We start from the raw sequence: 21,905 nt of genomic DNA, 5'->3' as shown, positions 1-21,905 counted from the left end.
CCAGACTATGAGTTCCTCAAAGGTCGCAGAATGTCTTATTTATTTTTACATCCTCGTTTCTAATACAGTATCTTTCATAAAACTGATATTCAATAAATGCTGGTGAATTAGTCCATGAATTCTTAGTTTTTGCTGTTGTTCAGTCACTAAGTGCTGCGTGATCCTGAGTTTTAGTGAAAGGCAAGTCATACTATGAGCTATACAAAAAATTGCTATGGGATCAAAATACTTATCTACACTTCACACTGATCAAAATAGTTAACTAAGTAACGAAAGGAAATCAGAAGACAAGGATAAGGATTTTAATGAAGGCAATATATTTAAATCTATTGAGGCATAAAGGGATCCTTTATGACATTAATGTTAAAAATGTATAAGAGATACTATATAACAAAATTGTAAAAGACTCTGATGCTTGGAGGGACTAGGGGCAGGAGAAGGGGACAACAGAGGATAAGATGGCTGGATGGCATCACCGACTCCATGGACGTGAGTCTGAGTGAACTCCGGGAGTTGGTGATGGACAGGGAGGCCTGGCGTGCTGCGATAAATGGGGTCGCAAAGAGTCGGACATGACTGAGCGACTGACCTGAACTGATACAACAAAATTAAGTACAGTGGAGGAAACTCACAATTTGTGGGGATACCATGAAGATCATCTAGTCTTGCGGTTCTCACACTATGTTCCTTGGAATTATACAATTTCTTGGAGGCACATCAGGACTATTGTGGGGACAAAGCGAGGAGGTCAAGCGGGTGGGACTTGGGATTTCAGGATAACAGGTGAATTGGTTGCTCAGTCGTGTCCGACTCTTTGCAACCCCATGGACTGTAGCCTGCCAGGCTCCTCTGTCCTTGAAATTCTCCAGGCAAGTATAGAGAGTGGGTTGCCACTTTCTCTTCCAGAGCACCTTCAGGGCTCGAACCCATGTCTCTTACATTGCAGGCAGGTTTCCGAATTGTAGGCGATTCTTTACCACTGAGCCATTAGGGAATAGATTTTACTTCAAAAAAGAAACTATTTTATTAAAAAAATTTTTTTGGCAAGTTATGTTTACTCTAGCCTACAGATGAAGAAGCTGAACTTAAGCATGCCACAATTCGAATTATGACACAGAAATTGGATATTCCAATAGCCAGTCCAGAGATTGTGAGCTTTCATTCCAGAATTCATCTAAGAATACAACTAACATACTTTTATATTTACTATCTATTGCCTGGTAGGGTCATAAGTTTCATAAGTTTATTATTGATGGTTGTACTGCTTATACTGGGCTTAAACACAGTAAAATGCAACGAGAAAGAGATTTGAAGGCAACATCGGGGTTTACGCTCCGCTGGCTACAGTTACAGCAAAGACGTACGCATGAGTTATTTTAAGGGATGAGCACAGAGCATTCAGGTCAACCAACTCTGTTGCTCAAACTACTAGGAGGTGAACACAGAAATTCCTGTAACATATCCTAATTTTCCCCCTGAGGTTTCAGTGGAATTAATTAAATACTAATCAGAAGTAAAGGACAAAGCGATAGGATAAAAAAAAATCTTTTTATATTTACATTTGAAAAAGGTATTGCCTTTTCCAAGAAAGGAAAAAACAGAAAGCAGGGTACAACTGAAGGTACCTTCATGTTATGCTTTCATTATCACTGTATTATTTCCTCCAGCAGGTTCTGTGGATAAAATCCCTTCATTTGCTTTCTTCTTTCTTTTCTGATTTTTCTTTTTAATCTTATCTGAAACGACAGGCTGGTATTATCAAAGCTGTGTATCCTGAGAGTGAATAGCAGGAATGCATTTCCTTTTTTCATTATTTGTGGTAGAACACGCAGACCTTAGGGGTAAGCTCTCAGTGCCAATACATCTTCCAATTCTTACTAGGCTCCCTTAAGGGGAAAACAAGGTAATTAATCTGTCATCCTAGACAGTGTACCGCTCCTTCACAGTATTTAAAAGCCTATTTCACTAAGGATAAAATGCTATCATAAATAGATGAACCAGAACAAAAGACGAGGAAAACATTTCTAACCAAAAGCTGCCGAAGAGTACAAGGGGAAGTACTGAATTTTGGGAAATGCGAAGACTAAAAACCAAAACTAATTGCAACAATATTTTTGCCTGCTAAGTTGTACTTGCTATTTCTGCATTTAATTACACATTTCTGAAAACTAATCTGCCACAGGAGGACTACCTTGCTGCCATAAACTTTATTCAAGTGAAGACAAAATACGAGTAAAAAGATTTAAAGATGCCGTGGCTCTTAAAATGCACAATCCTCTTAGTTAATATGTTGATGTCTTAGTAGGGTTTCCTGAAGCTCGGAGAAGCATCCTGAATCCTACCCTTTACAAGCTACTCTTGTGAAGTTGTCACTAAATGTGCAGTTTCTCATTTGAATATCTCCTTTTTTAGGGGGTTGGGAAAAAGCCTCTTAAAAATGAGTTCTTACTTTTGTTTTGTCTTGTTTTTTTCTACTTTCTAAAGCTCATCCTAAATACTGTTGTAAGGCAGGCCTGAAGCATAAAAGATTATTAAAGAGCAGGCCTGGGGTATGTTGGAGGGAAAACGTCAGGGTACCCTTCTTTATCGCTGGAGCAACATCTTAATGAACTATTTACACCAGTGGGTTTCCCTGGTGGCTCAGTCGGTAAAGAATCTGCCTGCAATGCAGGATACCTGGCTTCATTCCCTGGGTTGGGAAGATCCCCTGGAGAAGGGAATAGCAACTCACTCCAGATTTCATGCCTGGAGAATTCCATGGACAGAGGAGCCTGGAAGGCTACAGTCCATGCGGTCAGAGTCATACACAACTGAGCGACTAACACACATACCGCAGTGGGACTCGCAGCCTCTTTTTCTGTACCTGCAGGGGTGGCCACATCCTTCTAAGACCTTCCTGGATCCCATGCTAGTGCTATAAACAAAAGGCTTGGCTTGTCAGGCCCAGCTGACATCAGTGCAAACAATCTGGAATAAGTGTGCACATCAGCACAGCTGCTTTGGACGCAGGGGATGAGAAAGCACAATCAAATATTGAGCAGTGAAATGGAAGGAGCCTCCAGTCAACATATCTGTAGTTCTTTGGACTTTAATATAGGGTTTTGAACACTAAACTCAAATTATCAGCTAGATTCCTGGCATTTGTCAGACTCTGTTCTTGGGCTGGTTAAGTCAAAAGGCAAGAGGAAACGAGCGTTCTGTTGTGGTTCATTCAGCTCCCTAACTTTCTGAGCAAAGAAATAGCAAGCAGTTGGCTTATTTAAAAATCACAGCTTGCTTCTTGAAGTCTTTTCATGAATAAAATCATCTCTTTGGCAACTCAAAGACAAAGAAACTCATATATCAGTAGAGAGAACGAAACCATTTCATCCTATGCCTGAGTCATTATTGTTTCTCAAATTGGTGTTAAAGAAATGCTAAAGTGGTAGCTAAGGGAACTTCCCCGGTGGTTCATGAACTAGAACTAAGTACCCAAGACGCCAAGCTCCCAAGGCAGGGGCCCCGGGTTTCATCCCTGATCAGGGAACTAGATCCCACATGCCACAGCTGAAGATTCTGGGTGCTGCAATTAAGACTTGCTGCAACCAAATAAATAAAAATAAACCTTAAAAATAAATAAAGTGGTGGCTGAGACAATTATTTGCTAGTAAGTAACAATTCAATATTTGTAAGTCAGGCAGGGTGGGGTGGGATGTGAGAGGGAGGCTCAAGAGGGAGGGGATATATATACTTATGGCTGATTCATGTTGTACAATAGAAACCAACAGAACAATGTAAAGCAATTATCCTCCAATCAAAAATTTTAAAAATTCGTAAGTCAGAAATATATATGTTTTAACAAATAGACCACTCTCTACCTTAGAGCTCAAAGGTAAAGTGTTCATTAATTTCTATTAACGTCATTGCATTTTGTGTGATAGACAACATGCTGTAGAATCTCTTACCTTTTTTTTTTAGTAATGTTGACGCAAGTTCATTCAACTGAATGAATGCACCCCTTATATCTAACTCACATCAACTTAAACACACACAGGAAGAGGAATGATCACCAGCAATGTCCCCTAACCATACTCCCTACTCTCAAAGTACCAAGTAATGCCTCACCTTGATCTTGTTACTATCCTGCCGGCCAAACTGCTTCACGACCTGATATTGGCTTATCTTTGCATTTCCTGGCTCCACTTAGCACAGTTTCCATTAAACTGCCATGAAATAAATATTTTTATTGCCTAATTGTCTACTCCCTTCCACAGTGACTCCCTGGCAGGTAAAAAAAAAAAAAGGTATAATTCCTAGAATTACTATTGAATCTTAGTATTGACTCAAAAGAGGAGAACAGATTTTTGAGAACCGTATTCTGCTTTGATTCATCTATGGCATCTTTTCTTTTTTCTTTCTAATAGACTTTATTTTACGGAGCAGTTTCAGATTCACAGCAAAATTGACCGGAAGGTACAAAGATTTCCATAGAATAGCACCTTATGATTTGCAAAAATTGAGCTTAGTATTTGGAACAATGAAAAAGAAATTGTATTACATTTGTTTAAATTTTTTTTTCACCAGATAGAAGGTTATAATTTCACCAACGTTAACGCCTTGTCCATTTTACATCCAATTTGACATTATGGTATATCAGGAAGATCACAATTATAAGAAGAGTCACTCTATATATTACTTGATTATGTCTAAAAATGACTTTAACTACAAGAAAAAAATTAATAAGGAATTAGCAATCAAATTTACTTCCCTTATGGTTTTAGCTTCCTGATTTCCTCAGAGTGGCACTCCCAGTGCAAAGTACTAAAAAGACAACTCAATGAAACTTTTGTCAAACTTCTTCAAAATAGAAATTTACTGAAACCCACTTCTGGGTATATAATAGGTACTCACAAGTGCTTTGAATCACATCCCAAGAGGCAATAATCAGATTGAAATGCTCATACATTACTAATCTGTGTGAGAGACAAACAATATTTCATTTTATTGGTAATAAGGTGGGATCCAAAAATGAGCCTAACATTACTCTCGGAAAAAGGTTTTATTAACACCTTTCAGCTATTTACTTTTCACTTGGCAAACATGAAAAATTTTTAATACTGAATTTTACTGAGAACAAATTGATGGTAATTTGTTGTACTGAGCTTCAATAAAATGAGCTCTGTATTTGAATGTTAAATGTTATCTGCTGTGAGTGATTTACATATTATTAGAACAAGGAACTGCAAAAGAAGAAACTAAAGAAAAATATGAACTCATAATTATTTTAAAACAAACAAACAAATGAAGGAAGGAAAATTGTCTTTAATTTTTAAAGTGGTTCTTAATGTCATTGCCACAGAGATCCCCCAAAAGACGCATTTTAAAAAGAACACAGTGAAGTTTTAAAAATGCAATGATTCTCTCGTCATGAGTTTACTTCTGTAGCATTAGGGAACACACTAATGCTTAATTTGCACAAAGTACTCCTTTCTTCCCCACCCCTACTCCCAAATCCTAAACTCTATCAGGGGAATAAGAGCAAAAACAGCCACAAGACAAGGTCGAAACAAGAGAGACAGCAGAGGGGTTTAGGGGAAGAACCAAGAAGTTCAAAAGAAAGAGAGAGAATTGGTAATTGGGAAACCAGAGAAAAATTCATTAGGGGGAAAACATTTCTAATATTTAGAAGAATGGGTTAGATTTAGATGCTGGAGACAGGAGGAATTCCTGATGGGGGTAAAGGCATAGAACTTTGAGGATGTATTTCTATACCAATTCTTGCCTCTTTACCAAAGCCTGGCCAAGATGAAAAGCAAAGGCTAAGACTATCATTTGCTCTGACCATGGAGAATAATATCCTCCAAGCAGAAACTCAAGTTCACTGATGATTTTAATATGTAGAGTTTTCCAAAACTAACAAAAGTCTGAGGATTGGACACAATACTGAGGAAAAAATTCTTTGAATGGTACATTTAAAATAGTTCTCAAGAAAATATGGTAATATATACAATGAAATATTATTCAGTCATAGAAAAGAACGAAATCTTGTCATTTGTGACAACATGGATGAACCTTGAGGGCATTATACTAAGTTAAATAAGTCAGACAGAGAAAGACAAATAGTGTATGATCTCCGTTATATGTGAAAATCTAAAAAAACAAACAACAAACCAAGCTCGTAGACACAGAGAACAGATTGGTGGTTATCAGGAATGTAGGAGGGGAGGGGGGGTATTTAGTTGGGGAGAGATGGATAAAATGAGTGAAGGGAGGGGTCGAACTGTGCAAACTTTTAGTTATACACTAAATAAACTAGGGATATAAAATAAATAAATGGCAAAAACTATGATACATGCTTATCAACACTTTTCCAGTACAACTAAACTCACAGATAAAGGGATTTTTAGGAAGAATTTTAAAAATGCAATCGTCCACACACTACCTGTCAGATGTATGCCTGGCATGTTTGAAAGAGGCAAGTGAAAGAGCAAATTCAGCTCCAAGGTCATATTTGTTAACCCGACTTAGGATTAAACTGTTCTCTGGGAGACATACTCCAATGACTTAGGTAGATTATTTTATATGATAAATTTTAATCAAACAGCCACAGCTTTCTTTCAAGATATAAAATGATGAGGCAATTTACAACAGAATGTTTTGAGGATGCTCCTTTGCCTTGTAGGGGTAGAGCAAGAGATGATACAAGGTCAGGTTTTAAATAAACTCATGCCTCACAAAAAGATGAACAGCATGGACAGATTTAGCCTTCTGGGTAAAGTCTTCTGAGGCCTAAGAAGAGATAGGTTGCAAAATGAGGGAGGGAACCAAAATTTTAATCAAGTAATCAGGCCAGAGAAGAAGTTACAGCATCTGGGATATGATGATTACAGATCTCGGTTTGCTTGTGTACACCATTCTAATAACAGTTACATAATATTATGAATACAAAGTCATGTGAATGAAGCCCCCAGATATACTCATTTTTAGGCATGCCCCTTGAGAAACATATCAAAAGGAAGAAACACAGGACATGGTCTGACTGATTAATGATTTCTGTATTCTGGATAGGAAAGCCATACTACCTATGTTTTTAGGTTGTCACATCAGGCCAGAAAAGTTAAAACATGCATAATTTGAAAGTATGACATGCATCTTTTTAAAGTAAGAATTTCTTAATCAGGAGGACTCATCAACTAGGGTCTGCTTGTTTGTCTGAATACACAAAGTCCCATCCCCAGAAACTCTGATTCTCAAAGCCCTGTGCCACGTGCTAAGTTGCTTCAGTTGTGTCTGACTCTGTGCAACCCTGTGGACTGTAGCCCGCCAGGCTCCCTGTCCATGGGATTCTCTAGGCAAGAATACTGGGGTGGGTTGCCATTTCCTCCTTCAAGGGATCTTCCCAACCCAGGGATTGAACCTGCGTCTCTTACGTCTCCTGCATTGGCAGGCGGGTTCTTTACCACTAGCACCACCTGGGAAGCCCTGAGTGGGGCCTAAGCATGTATATTCAGGAATTGATTCCCAACATGGAGACTTTGCTGTGATATTATGGAGACACTAAGCCAATGCCAGCATTTGCCTACCCCAGATTACTCATGATATGAGAAAAAATAAATTTTTATACTGCTTAAAAATAAATAAATAAAATTGAAAACAGGAAAGATTCCGAAGATCTTCCCTTTCTGTACACGAGAACCACTAAGTTTCCAGCCTCATCAGGACCAAACGAGAAAAAAAAAAAACCCAAAACACCACCACCAGCACAGGTTGGCACAGATACACAAAGATCTAAAAAGGTCTTTGGGAAACTGAGGTTCATTGTGCTGTATTTGTAATAAATTAGCATTGAGGTTTTCGCCTCCCCCACCCCCACCCATCTGGCAGGGTATGCTTGTGTGCTCGTGTGTAAGAGCCTGTGCACGAGGAGAAAAGAGACATAACCTAAAGCTGTCAATCGCCCTGTCAGTCAAATGTCAGGACACAGAGAGGGGCTTGTCACCAACCAGACCCCTATTGCAGTTCTGCTTCTGGTTTCCAGACTATTCACTCCCCCTTCTGTCTCTCTGGAGCCCACTTTTGTTTGCCTAATAAAACTCTTGCTACTTACTATGTCTCTTGCCTGAATTCTTTCCTTCGGGGGACAAGGCTTGAGAACACTGCCATTTTGGTGGTAATATCTTTAAGTGGGTGCCTCTGAGTCTCTCAAAAGGTAGCAGTTAAAGTGTTAACTGGGGCTTCTCTGGTGATCCAGTGGCTAGGACCCCACACTCCCAATGCAGGGGGCCCGGGTTTGTTCCCTAATCAGAGAACAGGATCCCACATGCTGCAGCTAAGACACAGTGCAGCCAAACAAATTAATAAACATCTAAAGGAATAAAGTGTTAATTACGGCTGCTGTCTCACATAGGAAGGGCTTCCCAAGTGACGCAAGTGGTAAAGAACTGGCCTGCCAAGGCAGGAGATGCAAGAGACACAGGTTCGATCCCTGGATTACGAAGATCCCCTGGAAGAAGAAAATGAGAACCCAATCCAGCATTCTTGCTTGTAAAATCTCAGGGACAGAGGAGATTCAAAGGTTACAGTCCATGGGGTCCCAAAGAGTCAGAGACACCTGAGCGACTGAGTAACAGCGTCACTAGCATCTCGCATATAAGGAGTTCAACCAGCAGAGGATTCACTTCCAAGCGCACTCACACTGCTGCCGCCCAGCCTCAGGTCTTCACTGGCTGCCAGCTGGAAACGTCAGTTCCTTGACACGAGGGGCTCTCCAGCTTACATGGCAGCTGGCTTCCCCCAGAGTGAGCCAGTGAGACAGTAAGAGAGGGTGAGCAAGAAGGGAGTAGCAGGTTTGTAACTTAGCTGCTGAAGTAATATCCCATTCTCTTTTGTCATAGTCTATCCATCGGAAGCACGTCTCTAGGTCCAGTCCCCACTCAAGGGGAGGGGATTACATAAGGGCATAAATACCAGGAGGTGGGGGTCACTGGGCACCGTAGTAGATGACCTGCGCCATACCACAAGAGATGACATGTGACAATGTGAGGAATGAAAGATCTATATGGAAACATGTTCCAAATGGGAAAAAAAATAAGGCAGGATTTGAGCTACAGAAATCTACTTTATGGATAACATTCTGAGAATTTGCTAAGCGTCACCGCCTTCTCACTCACCTCATATGTGCAAGCCTATGGCGGGATATCACGATTTTTTTTTTCAGGCTGACACATCTGTGAACTTGTTAGTCAAAAAAGGAAGAAAAGGAGGATGAGCAAATAAGGGACCTCATGACCCATCAAGTAACACTCTGTGACAATTCGCACTTTCATATTTATCATGAGAAGCAGTATGGTGACGGCCATAAGGAGTATGGGAAAAAATAACAACAATTTTAGAAACTTGACAAAAACTGTTTCCCAGATTGTTTTTTTTTTTTTTTTTTCCCTACAAAGCTGTTTTATCAGCTCAAAATGGCAATACATGCTAACGGGAATGTACATAAGCAATGCAGCAGTTTTAAAACATGGCCCCAGGATTCTTGACACTCGTTTCCATCTAGAACTGGAGTCTATGTCCCCTCCCCTTGCCTGTGCCATAAGATTTGTGATGACTTTGACTGAGAGACTCACTGTAAGACCTCTGAAGCTAAGAGAAACTAAGAAGTTTCTATCTGGTCCTCAGGAAATCCACTCTTGGGATGCAACCACCATTCCATGAGTGAGTGAGTGAAAGTCACTCGGTTGTGTCTGGTTCTTTGTGACCCCATGGACTGTAGCCACCAGGCTCCTCTGTCCATGTAATTCTCCAGGCAAGAATACTGGAGTGGGCTGGGCCTCTGTTCCCTTCTCCAGGGGATCTTTCCAACCCAGGGATTGCACCCAGGTCTCCCACATTGCAGGCAGATTCTTTACCATCTGAGCCACCAGGGAAGCCCAATGAGAAGCTCAAACTTGCCCACATAGAGAAAAACCCACACAGGGCCTCAAGAACACAATGAGAGAGAAATTTGGCTAGTCCTCAACTGCTCCAGCTTCTGATTGCTTCTGCTCCAGCCATCATTGGTCTACAACCATAATATATGTCACCATATGAGAGATCCTCCTCCCAAGTCCAGAACGGCCTGGCCCACCCCTTACTGAATTCTTGACCCTGAAAGGATGACAGATAATTTAAAAATACAACTGTTGTGATTTAGCCCACTGTTTTGAGGTAGTTACATAACAAGAGATAATTGTAACAGCCAGTAAGTAATCCCACAATAAATCTGACAATAAAGTCATGTATAAAGAAAATGGTAATATCAAAGAGGGGTATATGAGGTTAAAATATTCTCCAAACATTTAAGACTGTTAGACAACATATGTGAACCACTGCCTCCAGGAAGGTCTTTGTGAAAACTATTACAATTGGGAAACATTAACAGTGAAGATGGATATGTCTAAAAGTAATCTTATGATAATAGGAAAGTAAATGGTTACAAATTGTAACAATTAGAAATAGAGCATTTTTATTCCTATAATATGTCTCAGATCAACTGATTAACAAATGTGGTCAGCCATGCCCTCCTTCCTTGTCATATCAGAAATCATAATACCATTTGGTGTTACAGGAGCTTTGCAAATATTATCCATTTCCCTCAACATTTATCCCCACAGATGTGCATCACCATCAGTCACACACTGTCCCTTTCATTGAGAATCATACAGATCACGTTATCTTCAGCTTCCTTTTTTCCTCCTCTACCACATGTATTTACATCTTCCTCTTCTTTCCCTTTCTTCTTTCTGATCTTCTGGAAAATCGTTTCATCCCCATTTTGAAGACCCTGTCTTTTCCACCCATCCACTCTTGCCTACCAGTACCCTGACCCATCAAATATGCTTCCTTAGATCTCTGGTGTCCCTTCTTGTCCTCATGATTATAAAAATCTTTATGACAGATTATAAAATTTATGTCTTGATTTCAAAAATACCCTTAAGGTGATCTCTAATCCTCTTCACTCAGACAGTTCTCCAAGAGGTTGTCTATACTCAATGTTTCCAATTTTCTTTTTGCTGCACACTTACTCTTTAAATCCATTGTAACCTGACTTCAAATAGCCAACACTATCAGACCTATTCCTTTAAAAGGTACCACCAGTGGTCTTTTCTCAGCACTGCACCCTTTTCCACCGACTTCACTGTCATATTTGGCACAGTTGATAAAGCTTTCTTTCTGAAATTCTTCTATTTTTTTTTTTTTTTTTTTTTGGCTGCACCATGTGGCTTGTGGGAATTTAAGTTTCCTGAACAGAGACTGAAACTGTGCCTTAGGCAGACAGTGAGGGCTTGGAGTCCTACCACTGGACCACCAGGGAATTCCTGAAATTCTTCTACTTTTGACTTTTTTTTTTTAAAGTGTTCACTGGCTTTCTTTGACTTGTATGTATTCTTTCTCTGTTCTTTCCTCTAAATCATTATCTACTCTCCAAATATTCCAACAGAAACATTCCTCATCTTCTTCTCTCTATACCAACATTTCCGACGAACTAAATCAGGAAGCCCGATCTCTTGCTCCACCATAATTCTGACTTGAAACAGGCACACAGGTGTACTTCAAACTCTCTTATTGATTTGCTCAATCTGATGTCTGAATATCAACCTATACAGGAATTTAATGCTTCACACAAAGCAAGGACTTCTCATATAAAAAAATGCTTTCTACATAGGAGGTCAAAGCCACAAGAATACTAGCATCACCTTGATGCACTGAGAAGAACCATCCTTAATTCAACAAATTCAGGTTTGAGAACTCTGATTTTATGCACCAACTTGCTATTCTCTGCACCCAAATGCTCTGATCCCTGGTACCTGCATGTCTCATGCCTTGATTAACTTCACTCGGCAAGTACCACCACCCTTCTGAAAGAGACCTCCCAGGAATGCCATATGTAAAGTGGCATCTCTCATGCAACACTCAGGAGACACATTATATATTAATTTGCTCGTTGTCTATTTTCCCTCACAGGAATATAGGTTTCGTGAGACCACACGCTTTGGTGCAATGCTGTCTCCCTAGAACATGGAAGAGTATTTAGCCCATAGTAGGGGCTTCCCTGGTGGCTCAGAGAGTAAAGAATCCACCTGCAATGTGGAAGACCTGGGTTCAATCCCTGGGTTGGGAAGATCCCCTGGAGGAGGGCCTACTCCAGTGTTCTTGCCTGGAATATCCCCATGGTCAGAGGAGCCTGATGGGCAACAGTCCATGGGATTGCAAAAGTTGGACATGACTGAGCAGCTAACCACATAATAAATATTTGTTGAAAAATGCATAACAACTACAAAGTGAATGATTTAATGAAAAAGTTCTCATTTCCATGTATAGAAAGTTTGTAACATTATAAAATAAATGTAAGAACCCTCAAGGTAAAACAGTATGTTTTTCACCATGTGAGTCAATTCATATATTTGGGTAACAGCCAGCTTAATCAAACTTTCTTTGCAAAAAGTAATGTGATTATTCTACAGTAGGACATTCCACTATCTTTCTTTTTTTCTCAACCGAAATGATCTTACTGAAGTTTGCTACCAAACTTTCTATTAGCTTACTAGCACAGAACTTTCTTTCTTAGAACATGTGGGAGAAGCTCAATTTTTATTTCTCTAACATCTTTGCTTTCTCTCCATCATTTTTCTTCCACATGGACTTTTCTTTTTCATAGAACTCTTGACCTGGGAGGAACTTAAGGTATTGTTAGCCGAAGGGTTTCTAATCTTCCTTTCAGCAGTGAGACCTATTTCACATACAAAACCTTAATGAAACAGAGTCCTAAGTGGAGGGGCTGGAACCTGCTCCCCTGCTCACCTTCATTCCAGCATCCATGAGACACTGAGGAGAATCGTTAAGTCTCCTGTGAAAACCCTAGATAGCGCTGTGCTGTGCTAAGTCGTGTGTGACTCTTTGCGACCCCGTGGACTGCAGCCCTCCAGGCTCCTCTGCCCGTGGGGTTCTCCAGGCAAGCATACTGGAGAGGGTTGCTGTTTCCTCCTCCAGGAGTCTTCCCGACCTAGTGATCTAACCTGCATCTTCTTGCATCTCCTGCACTGACAGGCAGATTCTTTACCACCGTGCCAGCTGGGAAGCCCTGTGGCTAGTCTGCTATGCTTCCTTAACTAAACTCAGATGCATTTTCCATGTCAACTCTTCCATTTCTCCAACAGGACACTTAGTTCATCCTCCGGGTTAAAAGCATAAATATAGTAAAAATACAGTATGTGTGTGACATACTCTGTAGGCAGTGAGGGGGCCATGCTGCAGAAACACAGAAACGAAGGGCACTGGTCTCGGCATTTCTCACCCACCAGATAAATGCACCTGAGTAGATCTATAATTTCCCTCAAGGGACTGATTTTTTTTTCCTTTTTTTATCCTCACGTCCTTGCTGCCTGCCCTTACCTTGACTTTTGTGTCATTGTCCCAGTTCTCTCCTGGTTTGGTTCCCCGCCCCCACCCCACCCCCACAAACCATAAGCATCCCCGAGGGCTAGGCGGGGCCTTTCTCCTTCTCCTCCAGCTTCTTGTTATTCAAGAACGAGCATGCTTTAGGACCTAGCGCTGTCTGGTCCTGGTGGATGATCCCTGGATCCGCACTTAGCTCCCGAGTCCCTTCGGTAAGAGATGGGTGCTAGATGTCTCCGTCGGGGTCAGCTGCTATCATCTGAAGTCCACTATCTGGACCTCTCTTCTCCTCCCTCCGATGGCACTCCTTTCCACCGTCCCCATTATTTTCCATGACTTCATGGCTCACTTAGTTCCACAAGCTTGACACTCTGGAGTCATCTTTGCCTCCTTTCTCTTCCGAATCATTATGGATCACCACAGTTTTGTGACAACATCCTTCTGATCTGACTTTCTAGAAGCTATTCCAATGTGCGCAGCTAACAGTACACTTGAGGTGAGCAGAGACCGTGTCTGCTGGTTTCCCACTGGCTGTAGGCAGAGCGCGTGGCACAGAATAGATGCCTAACAATTCTTGATGAAAGAATAAGTGAATGGAATAAAAATGTGTGATGTTTACTATAGCATAAAAACTTCAAGTAAATTACCCAGTGATGGTGCAATGTGTGGGCACATTAATAAGATATTATAGCATAATTAAAATATTTTCAAGCGTATATTAATGGCATGGAAATTGCTCCCTGTTTAACATGAAAATAAAGAGAAGATGAGCACAAAAACCATAAATTTATTATTAACCCAGTTGTGAAAATCTAGAAAATATAAAAATATTTACCACTGGTTATCTCTAAATGGTGGTTTTTACTTATTTTCATACTGCTTTAAAATTTTTTCTAACTGCTTTATTTTTTAAAAAACTTAATGCTCTAAAGAAAATTTACCACCATGGAAATAACTATGCCTTTTGATGGAAGGCTTGAAACAAACATGCACAAATTAGAAAAGGCATTTACTTCCAGGTGAGCAGTATTATAACCCATCTTCCTGACTTGGATTTCCTAAGTGAAAGTGTAAGTCACTTAGTCCTGTCTGACTCTTTGCAACTCCATGGACTGTAGCCCTCCAGGCTCCTCATGGAATTCTCCAGGAGAGAATACTGGAGTAGGTAACCATTCCTTTCTCCGGAGATCTTCCCAACCCAGGGACCAAACCCGCATCTCCTACACTGCAAGTGGGTCCTTTACCATCTGAGGCAAAAGAACTGCTTAATATTTTTAGTATTCTTCACTCCAGGATCCATTGCTTAGTTCTCTGCTTCTGTCAGCCTTTATACAGTTGAATTTATCATGATATCATATTAATTTTGCTGAAATGTCATTTTAACCTTTATTATTCTTTTGTTAAACACTGTACTGTCTCCTTATTACTTATAAAATAAAACAAAATAAAATAAGAAGTCCTCAATCACTCAGGGTCCAAATTTCAATGTCCAATGTCACCTTCCAGGCATATAAGACAGACGCCTACTATACCTACTCCACTCCTGGACTCCCCATCTCCCTTACTCCACTTCAAACCTTATCCTTTCTTCAATGCTTAACGAAAATGTTCTTAGCAATTTTATCAGAACGCCCACAGCCCTTATGCATAATCCTGTAATATCATGCATTTTTAGAATTAAAAAAGGTTAGAGCAGCAAGACATTATTAAAATAATTTGGCTCAACTTCTCCCTTTACAGATGCAGAAACTACAATCCAATTAGAAAAGATGGCTTGTTCAGGAATTCAATATTGAACTCTTAAGAGTTAAGTATTTTAACAAATACAGGACCTACAATTACTGGATCTCCCATCTGCTGAGCAATTGCTCAGCAATTTTTCATGACTCCATTCCCAAGGGTATGTCTAGCCTGCCTATCTTGATCGTCCTCATTTATTCCAGGGCAGATAGCATGGCAGATAGATTCCTTTCCATCTCCATTGTACCCAGTGCTGCAGAGTGAGTGCTGAAGAAATGTGGCGGAAATCACCTCAAGCAACCCAGCGATGGAAGTGAAGATACAAATCTGTGACAGCAATATTCCATCTTAACGATATGGCTGCTACATCCAGCTGGCTGGTAATGACCATGAGAGGAAGTGGTGGAAACTTTCTTTTACATACTACATGGCTGTTCTAGCCAATCATGAAACCTCAGGGTTATGGTTAAGATGGCACTGACGCATATACACTACCCATGTGAAACACAGATAGCTAGTGGGAAGCTGCTACATAACATGGGGAGCTTAGCCCAGTGCTCTCTGATGACCCAAAGGGTGGGATGAGGGGCGGGGGCAGGGAGGCTCAAGAGGAAGGGGATATATGTATACTTATGGCTGATTCGCATTGTTGTACAGCAGTAACCAACACAATATTTAAAGTTATTATCCTCCAATTAAAAAAAAATAAATAAAGATCCTGGAAAGAGAGCCAGGATAAGAAAACAGGGACTGGAACTGGGTCCACAGATGACATCTCTGCAGCCAGTTCACTGCGAAACACATAAGCTCAAAGAAGGATCTGACTCAAAAGCCAGGATGAGCAGTAGATTTCAAAGTTGCAAGTGGCTCTTTTCACATACACAGATGCACACTCTTTTAAATTCTGAATGACATATGCGAGGAAGAGAAACACTTAACAAGGGTACCAATCAAATAATGTACAATGTGTTAACAAATAACTGGCGGATGAAATGCCATTGCAAGCCAGAAGACCCAGGAGACAGGGAAAGGTGAACCTCTGGGGTTAATCAACATTCAAAAGCAAGAAGAACTGGGACATGCCCTCAAGACACAATCATGCCAGCCTCTCCGTCCTGGCTGCGGTACTCCGGGGTCATGAGCCACACAAACCCAGGAGCATCTGCCAAGATCTCAAACAGCTGAGCAAGCACTCTCTGCCATTTGTCCAGCTGTTGTGAAATGACAGAAGAATGTTCCCAGGGTTTCATCAAGTAGATTTCTCTTTCAACTCAGAACAATATGATTAGAATACAAAATTTCTTGTTAGTTATGATCTTGCCACTCTGAGTGTGTATTTACCTGGGTGTAGACATCTACTGCTTATTTTTGCAACTAATAAGGTAAATAGAAAACATCATGGCACATTAAAAAGTGAGTAACATTGAAGAAATAAAATAAATCACTCTTTCCCTCTAATAGCAGAGTCACTGCTAGAGAAGTAGGTACCCATTCACCTGGTGATTCAAAATGTCTTGAATATAATTTGTCAAAATTCCATTACTTTCCTTCTTTTCTCATATATGAGCATCACAGTTTCAAGGGAAATGATTTAATGGTGAAATCTCAAGTTGTAGAACAGCCAGCTCACCCTACATATATCAACACTGTTGTTGTACGTGGAAGTGAATGCACTGGACTTGTTAAAAAATGTGAAGTGCTCCTTCCCATCAAAGGAAGAAAAAAGAAAAACATCAGAAGAAAGAAAACCTTCAAAAGAAAAATATAAAGGCTCTAGTGACTGATCTTGGTTGCTTTTCACATAAAGACTCAATGTGCGGGAGTTAATTATGTTAGTGATGATGGGTAACAAGCTATTAATTTTGTGCTTCCAAGTTATTAAACACCTTTCTATATACAGTTCACAGGCAAATGAATGGACTTAATCTCTGTATTAAAACGCAAAACAAACCAAACAATCCCACGTTTCATGACTTTTCAGAGTTCATTACCTCCTTGACAATGCTTTCCCAGAGGCCAGATATGCTGCTTTAGAAAAGTCTCTGGCAGTTCACATGGGAAGCCTGTGAATGTGGATTTAATCACATTTAAGTCATTCCTCTTCAGACCAGACATGAAAGGTCACCAAGGAAAAGCATTTTTTCCTAGTGATTCAACTATACTGGTTTACTAAAATTTCTTCTTCCAGTGATCCCACAACTCCTAAGAGAGTCTGCTAGTTTAATGCGTCACATGGTTAATACGTGCAAAGTTAAAGAAGTCAGTGGAGGAAATAAAATATTTAAGATGATAACATTTACTGTCAAGAGAAGTTTGTAGATTTCTTTTTTTGGTCACATCTAATTCTTTAGGGTAAAACTTAACATTATTTAATTCTAAAGCAGCAATTTTATATAGATGAGGATCTTTATCTAATTACTAAAGGACTTTTACTTGTAAAAATCATTACACATGTAAAAAAAATTACAGTAAATGAAGGCATGATAAATTATGATAAATATTTATCATGATAAATCACGATACCTATCTGCATTTAAGGGTCTCTGTGCTCTAATAAGAGCAAACAATAGCTTGGTTTATCAATGTTTCCACACAAAATTTACAATGATTTATTAAAAGCCTCATCAGAGCTCAAAGGTATCTGAATATCCATAAAATTAAGAAATAATTGCTATAAAATCAAGAAATAATTGCAAGATCTCCATATAAGAAACAATTCAACAAGATAGTACCTATTGGAAATGCTTACATTATAAAAATAATACTGAAAATTAAAACTCTGACTAAGCTGTATCAATAAACTATGCTTTCATGAAACAAAATTTTCGGTGCTGCTGCTATAATGCTAATAAGTAAGTTGCTTTGGTTGTGTCCGACTCTTTGAGACCCCACGGACTGTAACCTGCCAGGCTCCTCTGTGCATGGAATTTCCCAGTCAAGAACACTGGGGTGGGTTGCCATTTCCTTCTCCAGGGGATCTTCCCGATCCAGGGATCGAACCCACGTCACCGGCACTGGCAGGCGGGTTCTTTACCACTGAGCCACCTGGTATATAATAAACCTCATCTTGCCCAGGGAAACACTAAGGCTCAGCGAGCTAAGTTCCTTGCCCAAAGTGACAGAGTAGGTGGCAAAACCAAGGTCATCTAGCTACAGAACACATTTTTTATTTTGTGCAGATTAAAAATTTTTAAATTTTAGTATAGTTTTAGATTTATACAAAACTGTGGACAGCAGTACAGAGGGTTCCTGTTTACGCCACCCCAGTTTCCCCGATTGCTGAAACCTGACATTACACGGAACAGCCACCACATGGGAGGAGCATCGCCTGCAACGCGGATGCGCTACACGGCACACCTCGCTTGCTTGCACTACGTTTTTGCTAAAGCTCTTTTTTTCTCCCAGGATTCCATGCAGGACACCACATGACATTATGTTCTCATGTCTCCTGGCCTCTTTCGGCTGTGACAGTGTCTCAGACTTTCTGTTTTTCATGACCTTGACAGTTTTAAGAAGTACTAGTCAGGGGAGAAGGAAATGGCAACCCATTCCAGTGTTCTTGCCTGGAGAATCCTAGGGACGGGAGAGCCTGGTGGGCTACCGTCTACGGGGTCGCACAGAGTCGGACACGACTGAAGCGACTTAGCAGCAGCAGCAGTCAGGGGAGGGGTGTTCAGGATGGGGGCACACATGTACGGCCATTGCTGATTCATGTCAATCTATGGCAAAAACCACCACAATATTGTAAAGTAATTAGCCTCCAATTAAAATTAAAAAAAAAAAAAAAAAAAAGAAGTACTAGTCAGGTGTTTTGTAGAATGTCCTGCCATCTGGGTTTGTGTGATGTCTTTTCCTGATTAGAGTGGAGTTATAACTTTGGGAGGAAGACCACAGAAGCAAAGTGCCATCCTCAGTATATTGATACAAAGGGTACATGCTCTCAGTGTGACTTCCCTTTGATGATCTCAACTTTGAAGACCAGGCTGGGGTATTAGCTGCCCAGCTTCTCCATTCTAAGTTACCATCTTCCCTTTCTCTCTTTTCATGCTCTGCTTTTTGGAAAAAAGTGGGTGGGAGTGGGAGGGAGTCAAGACACAGCAACAGGGTGTGAAGCAGGGGCTATCTAAATAAATTATTTGGCATTTTCCTATCAGAGCCTTCATTTTTATTCCACTCTTCTATATTGCCTCTGACATTCTATCTTTTCTTAGTGTTTTGGCATATTATTCATGTGCAGTAGTTTAAAAACACAATTCTTCACTAATTTCCTGCTTTTGCAAAGGTCCCCAAAATATGTTAGAATTAAATGTGACAACCAGCAAATCTGGAATTATTTTCCACTATCACTGTAGGATTTGTCACTAAGGAATGCATTCAGAAGCAACATTCCTCAGAAGCATTCTGTAAACAACTTACCAGAAATATTCGTTCAAGTTGATCCTGAATATCTTTCATTCCTGGAAAAGCAGCAACTCCCTGGATCATCTCAACAAAGATGCAGCCGACTCCCCTAAAGACAGAAGAAAGAATTGTGACAAAAACCTCAATATATTCTGCTTAGAAAACGAAATCTGCAATTAGAACATCTACTCCTACAAAGAGAAAGAGCGAATAAATAACATTCTCACCTAGACCCCATAACTTTTGTTGCCCTTCTCTGTCTACTGCCCAGAAAGGGTTCCAAACAGATACAACTATACCAAGCTCAAAGAATCTGCCTGCAATGTGGGAAACCAGGGTTCAATCCTTGGGTCGGGAAGATCCCCTGGAGAAGGGAATGGCTACTCACTCCAGTATTCTTGCCTGGAGAATCCCATGGACAGGGGAGCCTGGTGGGCTACAGTCCACAGGGTCACAGAGAGTCCGACATGACTGAGTGACTAACACTTTCACTTTTCACTGTTTCACACCAGGCTCAGAAAATAGTGGAACCCAATTAAGTATAAATCTCACTGACTCACCTTCACTCAGGATACAATCAAGAAACTCCTTAGCCTAATATAGAAAGCCTCCACAGTCTTATTCTACCATGCTTTTCCAACTCGATTTCACAAATTCATAATGTGTTGTCCTCTCCAACTTTCCAGGGCTCTCTTTGCATCAAAATCATCTATTGCTATTGCTAAGTCACTTCAGTCATGTCCAACTCTGTGCGACCCCATAGACGGCAGCCCACCAGGCTTCCCCGTCCCTGGGATTCTCCAGGCAAGAACATTGGAGTGGGTTGCCATTTCCTTCTCCAATGCATGAAAGTGAAAAGTGAAAGTGAAGTCGCTGAGTCGTGTCCGACTCTCAGCGACCCCATGGACTGCAGCCCTCCAGGCTCCTCCATCCATGGGATTTTCCAGGCAAAAGCACTGGAGTGGGGGAACTTTTAAAACAAAGCAGATGATCTGAACACAAACTCCAGAGACCTGGTTTCAATCAGTTGGAGGTCAGGCATTTAGGTGATTTAGGGCAACTACAGTGAGGATCTGTGAACTTTAAACTGTGGTGCTGGAGAAGACTCTTGAGAGTCCCTTGGACTGCAAGGAGATCAACCAGTCAATCCTCAAAGAAATCAGTCCTGAATATTCACTGGAAGGACTGATGCTGAAGCTGAAATTCCAATATTTTGGCCATCTGATGAGAAGAACTGACTCATTGGAAAAGACCCTGATGCTGGGAAAGACTGAAGGCGGGAGGAGAAGGGGACGACAGAAGATGAGATGGTTGGATGGCATCATCGACTCAATGGACATGAGTTTGAGCAAGCTCCGGGAGTTGGTGATGGATAGGGAGGCCTGGTGTGCTGCAGTCCATGGGATCGCAAAAAGTTGGACATGACTGAGCGATGGAACTGAACTGAACAGTGAGGATCTCTGAACCAGACTGATCTGCCCATGGGCCAAGTATAAATCTAGACAACTCGGCCCGAACTGCTCCACTTCCTAGAACTCCTTTTTTCTTTACCTGTTTGCTCTTGACATGTAAATACAACCCAACCTATGGCTCAGTGGTAAAGAATCTGCCTGCAATGCAGTAGATGTGGGTTTGATCCCTGGGTCAAGAAGATCCTCTAGAGAAAGAAATGGCAACCCACTGAAATATTTTTGCCTGGGAAATTCCATGGACAGAGGAGCCTGGTGGGCTACAGTCTACGGGGCCACAAAGAGTTGCATACAACTTAGCGGCTAAACAACAACAACAAATACGATCTCTTCCACAAAGTCTTCCATGAACATTCTGCAGACAGGACGGCTACCCTTCTGAGTTTGTTTGTTAAACAAACAGGCAGAAAGTAAATCAGACACTTCTGCTGAAAGTCTAGAGATAAAGTCACCTGGGAACAGGACGGAAAGAAACTAGCACATGTTGATGAAATAAATCACTTTAATGGCAGAGCTGGCAAAAAAATGGCCAGCTTCCTGCAGATGAAGTTCCCTGAACTGACCTGATTCCCACCTTCTGAAGACCTGGATTAATCCACTGTATTTGCTAGATCTCTCTAACTTCTTACAGTTCTCTATGATTTTATTAAATGGCTCTACCTTGAAGGAGTTTATGTTTCCTGAAAAGACCGTAATAAAATCATAAAGATAGTAAGACACTTCTTCACTTGCAGCACTCATAATTCATTTTTTAAAAAGATATTTTGATGTGGACCATTTTCAAAATCTTTATTAAATTTGCTACAATATTGCTTTCTCTTTAATGTTTTGGGTTTCTTGGCCACCAGGCAAGTGAGATTTGAGCTCTCTGACTACGGATCG

At 40.7% G+C, this 21,905-nt stretch overlaps 1 protein-coding gene across 12 annotated transcripts in view; it reads right to left on the bottom strand.

Moving 5' to 3' along the window:
• CDK14 (cyclin dependent kinase 14) overlaps positions 1 to 21,905 on the bottom strand; it is a 662,006-nt gene that overhangs the window by 240,499 nt on the left and 399,602 nt on the right. For 11 of the 12 annotated variants that reach the window (XM_044946425.2, XM_044946423.2, XM_044946424.2 and 8 more), the window contains one exon: positions 19,570 to 19,663. In XM_044946425.2, coding sequence (XP_044802360.1) covers positions 19,570 to 19,663 — 94 coding nt within the window. Of the gene's footprint in view, positions 1 to 17,908; positions 18,652 to 19,569; positions 19,664 to 21,905 lie in introns of those variants that run through there. The other variant, XM_044946426.2, reaches the window with a different exon arrangement.

The sequence above is a fragment of the Bubalus bubalis genome, chromosome 8, assembly GCF_019923935.1.
Source record: "Bubalus bubalis isolate 160015118507 breed Murrah chromosome 8, NDDB_SH_1, whole genome shotgun sequence".
NCBI lineage: Eukaryota > Metazoa > Chordata > Mammalia > Artiodactyla > Bovidae > Bubalus > Bubalus bubalis.
This window is presented reverse-complemented; position numbering and strand designations above follow the sequence as displayed.